At 42.4% G+C, this 9,323-nt stretch overlaps 1 protein-coding gene across 1 annotated transcript; it reads left to right on the top strand.

Annotated features, from left to right (window-relative positions):
- The first annotated feature begins 2,169 nt into the window (after nucleotides 1-2,169).
- LOC124854679 (elongation factor 2-like) lies at nucleotides 2,170-9,323 on the top strand. The gene is made up of 13 exons (XM_047342889.1): nucleotides 2,170-2,326; nucleotides 3,470-3,684; nucleotides 4,381-4,562; nucleotides 4,964-5,172; nucleotides 5,345-5,523; nucleotides 5,761-5,866; nucleotides 6,064-6,316; nucleotides 6,396-6,591; nucleotides 6,712-7,078; nucleotides 7,231-7,584; nucleotides 7,705-7,887; nucleotides 8,158-8,290; nucleotides 8,962-9,323. The coding sequence occupies exons 1-13, from the start codon at nucleotides 2,324-2,326 to the stop codon at nucleotides 9,153-9,155; spliced, it is 2,574 nt and encodes an 857-aa protein (XP_047198845.1). The 5' UTR covers nucleotides 2,170-2,323; the 3' UTR covers nucleotides 9,156-9,323.

Here is a 9,323-nt window from a genome sequence, read left to right as displayed (position 1 = left end):
CAAATGTGTACGTGTGTGTGTGTCCGTCCGTTCATCCACATGCATGTCCCCTGTATATCTGTTCTTGTTGCTGTCAGTGTTCAGAGCTACTGAAAACTGGAAGGAAATTCCTCATATTTGATAACAGACGTATAACCGTGGGTTACCTGTCATTCGATGACAGATTCTGTTTATTTGCGTCATTTCTTATTTATAACATGTATTCGCTGTTTGCCATAATGATACCTTGGAAAGGCTCCAGGGAATCGACTCAGCTTGTGTTCGGCATCTGAGCTACATTTATAGTCCAGATAGTGCAAATGCATTTTTTATGTATTTGGGCTCTAAAGCAATTCAATCCAACAAAGTTGTGACTTGACATTGAAATATGATACTGGTTTTGCCTTTTCTCAACAATAAGCCTTTTGACTGGTGAAAATGGGAGTTCAATTTCAGACTATAAGCTAATTGAATATGAGATGATTTCTTCTAAGCACTTCATCTCAATAATAAAGACAAATGATGTCTGTATGTGATGGTCAGACTCTCAGATGAAAAATAAATGAGGGCAGGCAAGTGAGAGACTGTGGAGCGGGGCAGACTGTGGATGAATTACACATGTTTAAGACTTTCATTTCTCTGAGGTTTAGACTGTGGACATGCTGTGTCAGACTACTGTCTCTCTCTGTCAAACAAAGTACCAGGGGAACATGGACTACTCAGAGAAAGCAAAACAGCTTTGAATATTTACATGACGCATGCACGGAGGTTGCTCTTGTGGCAGAGAAATCATACCCCCTCTAAAACTTCTGTGTCATTTTAATCTATAGTCAATTACTCAGGCTGAACTGTCTGCCGTCTGTGCCCGCCAATCATCTGTGCGTGACTGTTTTCGGGTCCGACTGCATGCTGGGAGCTACAGCTTGACAAGCACATCAGGTGCGATGGCGTTAAATGAGTTACACAGTCAACTTCCTTTTCAAACGGGTAATTAACAATGTCAAATTAACTCTGCGTACTAGGTAGAGTGTTTTTGAGTGTGTGTGTCTGTGTCCGTGTTATAGGCCTAATTGTTTTCTAACTCCGTGTCCTCTACATGCCCCTCTCTGGCCCCAGTTTCCTCTAAGAATATGAATCATGGGATAATTTTCAGCTTTTTGTGGCACTAGAGCAACCCATAAGATTCGTCACATTACTGTCAATCTATCAGAGTATCCATCATCTCCCCACAAGCTATCAAACTGACTGTTGCCTTTGAAGAAAGAATGCTTCAGCATGGAGTGCAGATAGAGATGGATTCCCCTTCATCTCTGGTCACTGTTGTCTCTTCCTCCTCTCTCACGGACCACTTCAGCTCTGCGCCCCACGTTTATAGGTTTGCGAGTTTGCGTGTCAGTCCACAAAACCCTTTTGGACAAGGACAAATCTGTGACAATTACGCAGTTTTTATTCAGTATTCATATGTAACCCTGACTGTTGTCAACAATAAGAGATTATGTAATCCAAGTCTCATAATTTGCAGCCTCCAATCACTGAATAAAGAAATTACTCACACAGACCAAGGGAAATGCATTCTTTTGTGAATTTCACAACCTTCTTCTAAAAAAAACGCACTAGTGTTAACTATCAGATATTTAATTAGATACAACTATCTTTTCATCTGCTGAGGTTATTCTCAACTGTATCTTGTAGCATATTTTCTTGAAGCAAAAATAAATCCACAGTTGAGCATCACTTGTGCATTATGGGACCAGCAGTGTGTTGGAAGTTGGAGTGGCTGGTTATGAAGTTGGGGCGCCATCTGCTGGAAGAAAAGAAAAAGAACAATCATTAAAGGGATAGTTCACCCAGAAAGGAAAATCCACACTTCACCCCTATCTACTGCGTCGTCATCATTTAGTGCGCGGTTCTCTTCTGTGACTCAACCCAGCTCACGAACCAAACTTTGAAAGTTGAACTTCCTTCACGTTTGTGCTGCGGCTGCATGTGGACACTGGACTTTATATTACAAGAAGAACAAGAACAAGAAGAAAAAGAAAAAGAACAAGAACAAGAACAAGAACAAGAACATGATGATAATGATAATGATAATGATAATGATGATGATGATGACTGGACCCTTCTAGGTCTCTGCGCATCAGTGGCGGGAATCACCCGTGAGCCTCTGGGGTTCCGTCAGTACGTGCTTACGTAGGTGGCTGACGTAGGCCGGTGACGCAGGCGGGTGACGCAGGGCCTATAAACCGCTGTTTCCTTACATCAGCTGCCTCTTCCCTGCCTAAGCCATCGTGTGGTGGGCAGCGTAAAATTTACTGACCGAGCGTATCCGAAACCATCCGTCAAAATGGTAAGTTTCTAACATTTCTCAGAGTAGTTTTTGAACGCAAAGTCATGCCAGTGGTTTAGAGATCACGGTATTCATGGATGGTGCGCTGCTTACACGTATATACTGTGAACATGCCTTTGGTGAAAATGGCAACCATTTTGTCATCTGTGCCGCTGGCACCGCCAAAGGCCGCAACGAGTCCAGAAACAAGCTCAACTCGTTTCTCTTCAGTGTCAAAGTGAAGCTGTTGATCAGAGAATTGAGTGAAGGGAGGTTTACATGGCTAACGTCGGATGACATGGCGTTTTTGGTGAACATCGACAGTAGCGGCTTTTGCTCCGTTAGCTGCTGAAATGCACAAGTGACGTTTTAATAAAAACATTTTTTAGATGCGTAATTTGAAGCGGGGGAGCGAGCACCTCTAACGGTTATCTGGGTTTTAAACTTGTAGCGGTTTCCGAGGAATCATTTGCCGGCATTTCGTGGCCTGGCGCGCAAGGCTAGTTTAGCTGTCAAGCTAATGTTAGCGTTTAGCATGTTGTCTATTCTGTACACGTGGCCTATTCATGCCGTCACATGCCGGGTGGTGGTGGTCTGATCACATTTTAGGATACGTCAATGGCGTACTTGGTTGTTAAAATGGATGACATCATTGCTATCCACCTTATGTCCGCATACATACTGACTGAGGCTAGTTCAAAATTCGCTGTGAAACGCAGACAACAATAGCATTACAGCTGTGGCCATGGCGGACGCCCAGAGTAGAAGAGCAGAACCATGAATGTTGAACCGGCAGCCATTTTTGATATGCAAGGGTGCAGCCACTGTTGGAAATTGTTTCTCGTCATTCACCTATGACGCTGTCATCCAATTTAACTAGACAACCGTGAATTCGAGACAAGTAGATTAGCTGAGTCCATTAGTAACACCAGAAGTTATGTGAGGGGACACCCTTTGGTTAATGAATCCGTTGGTAGGTGGCACTGCCAGTAAATTCTCCCGATTTGCACATCTAAGCTTCATAAATTCCTTGGATAACATTACATCTCCATCAAATACGATTGGGATTGTCGACCGAATTAACTATTCACAGATTACGATGACTGCTGCATGACAGGCTGTAAAGCAGCGGTGTGACTGTTCAACTTGACTTTGTCCCCTCAGGTTAACTTCACTATAGAGCAGATCCGTGCCATCATGGACAAAAAGGCCAACATCCGTAACATGTCTGTGATTGCGCACGTCGACCATGGAAAGTCAACTCTGACAGACTCCCTGGTATCGAAGGCGGGCATCATTGCATCAAACCGTGCTGGAGAGGCCCGTTTTACAGACACGCGCAAGGATGAGCAGGAACGTTGCATTACCATCAAATCTACGTAAGTAGCTTTATTTCCCACTATTGTATTTTTTATTTATTAAAGTCTGCTGTTTTTTGCATAGATCTGGCAATAGAGGTTGTTGGAGCCTGATGGAAATCTATTGGATAGGGATACAAGTGCAGGACAGACCCTACTGCTGTATTGCCACATCACGTCTGACTCATAATACTGGCACACAATTTGAAAACTCTCATTGCAGCTTTTTATTTTATGCAGAGTAGGGTTAAGGCTTAAGTGGAAATGGACTGATCACAAAAGCTCTTCTCAATGACAATATAGCAATATCTGTTAAAAAAAAGAGGCTTTTGTTTCTCTAGGTACCTGCCAGTCTTAGCTGGACAGACAAGTGAACTTTTCAGATTCTTTTTTTTCCTGCTTCAATTTTTAAACATCGTTAACTCAGATCACACTTCCACATGGCCAACCAGTTTACTTACTCACAATGTTGTTTAATTTTGCAATATTACACTTCATTGAGCACCTAATTATTTGATCTCTTTGCTGCTGTAACGTGGCAAATTTCCCCATTTTGGGACTAATAAAGGACTTATCTTATGTTGAGAATTGTTAGGGCTCTGTATAGTAGGATTTTTTAAAAAAGCTGGTCTTAAATGTGACTTTGATTTAGTTTTAAAACCAGTTGGATTGGTTTAGGCAGTAAATCTTGACATCTGGTTTTGCCCTAACTTGCAGCGCCATCTCCATGTACTACGAGTTGGGTGTCAATGACCTGGCCTTCATTAAGAATAGCAAGGATGGTGCTGGCTTCTTGATCAACTTGATTGACTCACCAGGACACGTTGACTTCTCCTCTGAAGTGACTGCAGCTCTCCGAGTGACTGATGGAGCCTTGGTTGTTGTGGATTGCGTCTCTGGTAAGAACAAGTCCAAATCTTCAGTAGATTGTGTAAGCTCTTGCTTCTGAACTTGCAATTAAATGTATAAAAGTGGAAAATCAAGAACACAGACTGACAATTTTAAAAAGGAAGCGTTCCACTTACAGCTTCTTAAAGTTGTATTTAAGTAGAGACAGTAAGATTTACTTCATCTCTAAAAAGTGGCTACAAAAAACAAGTACTGGCAGCTTGCTAATAAGACTGTCTTCTGAATTGGGAGTGCAGATTTTTTTTCTTACCATAATTTTGTATTTCATGAAAATATGCTGTTACCATGATTTGTTTTTATTACACCATTGACTACTTGTTTTAAATTAGATTCACAACTTGATGCTGCCTTCCCCATGGTTCATTTAATTTAATCTCTGTATCCCTGCCAGGTGTTTGTGTGCAAACTGAGACTGTGCTCCGTCAGGCCATTTGCGAGCGCATCAAGCCAGTCCTGATGATGAACAAGATGGACCGTGCCTTGTTGGAGTTGCAGATTGAACCAGAAGATCTCTACCAGACTTTCCAGCGTATTTGTGAGACTGTGAACGTCATCATCGCCACTTATGGAGAAGATGATGGTCCTATGGGCAGCATCCAGGTGAGTGGCAGTCACAACTTTTTATCTAAAGTACAATACTCAGTGGTATAATTGTAGTTGCACACACGTAGTTTACCTTGAGCACTATCTTCGAAATAGCGATTTTTATCTCCCAAATCGTAATATCCCCCCTTTTGGCATATAGTGATGAATGGTCTGTCGCTTCTCCAAGATTGATCCACCAATAGGTACTGTTGGCTTTGGCTCTGGACTCCATGGCTGGGCTTTCACCCTGAAGCAGTTTGCTGAGATGTATGTAGCCAAGTTTGCTGCAAAGGGCAACACCGAGATGACACCAGAAGAGCATTGCAAGAAGGTGGAGGACATGATGAAGAAACTGTGGGGTGACAGGTGAGTCTAAACGGCGCTTGACTGCCTTACAAATTGCATTTGAATAGAGACCGTAGCCAACAGTGACACAAACACTTAGTAGATGGGCTGTAGTGTGCAAAAGTGGCTTCTCTGAAATGTTTATCTTTTTGTTTGAATCTCAGACAATCTTAAATTTCAGAATTTGCTTCTGTTATCGATGTAGTTGATTCTGGCCTGTTTTTATTGGTAAATCTTAAACCTCTTGTTTTGTTTTAGGTTCTTTGATAGTAGTACTGGAAAGTTCTTGAAGTCTGGTGTTACAGCCGATGGCAAAAACCTCCCCCGCACCTTTGTTGCTCTTGTGTTGGACCCCATCTTCAAGGTAACTAGAGATACTATTTACCATAAACAATAGTTAATTTTGCCTGCAAGTGATGATTCGAATATTCTTCACTTTGACCTGACTAAACATTGATGATGACCTTCACTCTGAGCAGGGACCATTCTATGGTTTTCTTTATCATATTTGGTAGGCTATGTTGGTTTTCATTCATAATTGCAATCAACTTCCTTATTTAGGTGTTCAAGGCCATCATGGAATTTAACAAAGAGGAAACTGCCAAGCTGATCCAGAAGCTGGACATCAAGTTGGATAATGAGGACAAAGACAAGGAGGGCAAGCCTCTCCTGAAGGCTGTCATGCGTCGCTGGCTTCCGGCTGGAGAAGCACTTCTGCAAATGATCACCATCCACCTGCCTTCCCCGGTCGTTGCCCAGAGGTACCGTTGCGATATGCTCTATGAAGGCCCTGGTGATGATGAGGCTGCCACCGGTATGAAGTTTATTTATTTTTCATTTTAACAATTGTCTTTAGATCCTGGTCTAAATGTCTGACTTATTTGTTTACCCAGCTATCAAGAACTGTGACCCCAATGGCCCTTTGATGATGTATATCTCAAAGATGGTCCCCACCAATGATAAGGGTCGCTTCTACGCCTTTGGACGTGTGTTCTCTGGGTGTGTCTCCACTGGCCTGAAAGTGCGCATCATGGGACCAAACTACATCCCTGGAAAGAAGGACGACCTTTACGTAAAGCCAATTCAGAGGTTGGTATCAACTTCTTGTATGTTAATTAGTTATTATTTGAAATGGGTTTGGAGCCTAGCTGTGAGATGAATTAATCAAGTATTGGGCACATTAGAATTGTCCAACTTTCTCTTTGCCAGGACAATTTTGATGATGGGCCGTTACACTGAGGCCATTGAAGATGTACCATGCGGTAACATTGTGGGTCTGGTCGGAGTGGACCAGTATCTTGTCAAGACGGGAACAATCACCACCTTTGAGCATGCACACAACTTGAAAGTGATGAAGTTCAGTGTCAGCCCTGTGGTGAGAGTTGCTGTGGAGGCAAAAAACCCTGCTGACCTGCCCAAGCTGGTGGAGGGTTTGAAGCGTCTGTCCAAGTCTGACCCTATGGTGCAGTGCATCATTGAAGAGTCTGGAGAACATATCATTGCTGGAGCTGGAGAGCTGCATCTGGAGATCTGTTTGAAGGATCTGGAGGAGGATCATGCTTGCATCCCAATCAAGGTGATTTAGTCCAAAATTTAAGTTAACTTGAGTTATTATTTTTTTCTTTAATGATTTTGCAATTCATAAAGATCAAATATGCCATTTTCAATTTTGATATTGTCCCTAAAGGTTGACTTTTCTATATTGCAATTTTCTTCTTTCTTTTTTAGAAATCTGACCCAGTGGTGTCCTACAGGGAGACAGTCAGCACCCCATCATCTGTCTTGTGTCTGGCAAAGTCGCCTAACAAGCACAACCGTCTGTTCATGAAGGCCCGTCCCTTTGAAGAGGGCCTAGCAGAGGATATGGATAAGGGCGATATTACCATGCGTCAGGAGGCCAAGGCCCGTGCTCGTCAACTTGTTGAAAAGTTTGAGTGGGATGCCGGAGAGGCTAGAAAGATTTGGTGCTTTGGACCTGATGGAACTGGCCCCAACATGCTGGTGGACGTGACCAAGGGAGTGCAGTACCTTAATGAGATCAAGGATAGTGTTGTTGCTGGCTTCCAGTGGGCTGTCAAGGAGGTAAGGGGGCCATTAGAATTCGCTGTCAGTGTCTTGTATTTATTAGTTTAGGAAGAGATGTGTGCGATTATTCTAACAAGAGGTCAGTGCATATACTTCAACTATTTATTTTCTCTTTAGGGTGTCCTCTGCGAAGAGAACATGCGTGCTGTTCGCTTTGACGTCCATGATGTGACCCTGCACACAGATGCCATTCACCGTGGTGGTGGTCAAATTATTCCCACAGCCCGCAGAGCTATGTACGCTTCTGCGCTCACAGCTGAGCCTAGAATCATGGAGCCAATCTATCTGGTAGAGATCCAGGTAAGTTCTTCTGGATGTATAGTCTGGTTTCCTCTAGTTACCTGATGTATCTCAGAGTTGGACATATGATTATTTTTTTACTTTATATATTTGCTCACAAAGTTTGTCACCTTTCGGATTTAGTAAGGCCCAATGGTTAAGTTTCAACAGTTTTTACTGATCGCACATCTTCTTTTTTTTTTGTCAGGAGGGGGGCTGTTTATTAATTGTGCACTTTTCATATATTTGAGTATTTTCTGTTTAACCTAATATCGCTTCTCCACTCTGTAGTGTCCTGACAGCGCAATTGGTGGAATCTACGGTGTGTTAACCAAGAGGCGTGGTCATGTGTTTGAAGAGTACTCCGTCACTGGGACACCCATGCATGTCAGCAAGGCCTACCTGCCTGTCATGGAGTCATTTGGTATGTTGGGTTTGTTTAAACGAGCAGTGCAGCGAAAACATTTCTTCTTAAACCAGTATTGTGAACTGATTCTGATTTTAATATTTGTATTTGCCTTATGTTACAGTATAATCTATAGTCATTTCAACACATCATCTTGTATTTTGCTGTTGTTTCACTTGAGATGTAGTGGTTTGATTTTAACAGTAACTGACAGCAGCACTTTTGCTGTGTAACTTGAGTAGTCTTTTACCATAGGTCTGACCCACTGAAACAAATCAGCTATAGACTAATCTTGCTCTATTATGAATAACTAGATCCAAATACTGAAGTGATATGGAACGTTCTGCAGGGGGAAAGCCAGTGATGAGATGTGGTCAATTTAACAAATGTGTCATTTAGAATTTGTAACTTAAAAACACTTGATATCTCTGACAAGTACAACAATTGTGAGAACATACAGGCTGCAGCCAAATTTTGTTTGTACATGTACCACTAATCTTATTGTTCACATTAATCTCAATTTAGTTTTAGCCAAGTGAAGTGCTCCCACTGTTGAGCCCTGGGTGGGTTTAAAGCAACCAGCTGTTAACTCACTAGTGGCTACATTAATTTAACATACAACCTCCATTGCCAGTATTGTAAGAACTTGATGAGGATACATTGAAACATTTTGCTCTGTCCTTTCCCAGGTTTCACAGCTGACCTACGATCTTCCACTGGTGGCCAGGCCTTCCCACAGTGTGTGTTCGACCACTGGCAGATCCTCCCTGGAAACCCAATGGATCCAGCAACCAAGCCTGGCATTGTTGTCACTGATACACGCAAACGCAAGGGTCTCAGGGAAGGTGTCCCAGCATTGGATAACTATCTGGACAAAATGTAAAAGCTGACCTGGCTCATGCCTCATTCCTGCTTTCCCATCAAATTTAAGTCTACATCGTGGGACCGGACTGTACAGAACACAGTGATCACTGTTTGCCACAAGGATTGACAATATTGAATAAATATCTACAAAAATTGTAAACCATCAATAAAAGAAAATAAAAATGTA

This window comes from Hippoglossus stenolepis, chromosome 14, assembly GCF_022539355.2.
Source record: "Hippoglossus stenolepis isolate QCI-W04-F060 chromosome 14, HSTE1.2, whole genome shotgun sequence".
Taxonomy (NCBI): Eukaryota; Metazoa; Chordata; class Actinopteri; order Pleuronectiformes; family Pleuronectidae; genus Hippoglossus; species Hippoglossus stenolepis.
The sequence above is the reverse complement of the archived record's forward strand: the minus strand, read 5'-3'. Positions and strand labels throughout refer to the sequence as shown.

Excerpts from the sequence above, each read along its gene's own strand:
- LOC124854679 (XM_047342889.1), top strand. Across the intron at positions 5,867-6,063 it reads TGTTGGACCCCATCTTCAAG|GTGTTCAAGGCCATCATGGA; the intron begins GTAACTAGAGAT and ends TTCCTTATTTAG. Across the intron at positions 8,291-8,961 it reads GCCTGTCATGGAGTCATTTG|GTTTCACAGCTGACCTACGA; the intron begins GTATGTTGGGTT and ends GTCCTTTCCCAG.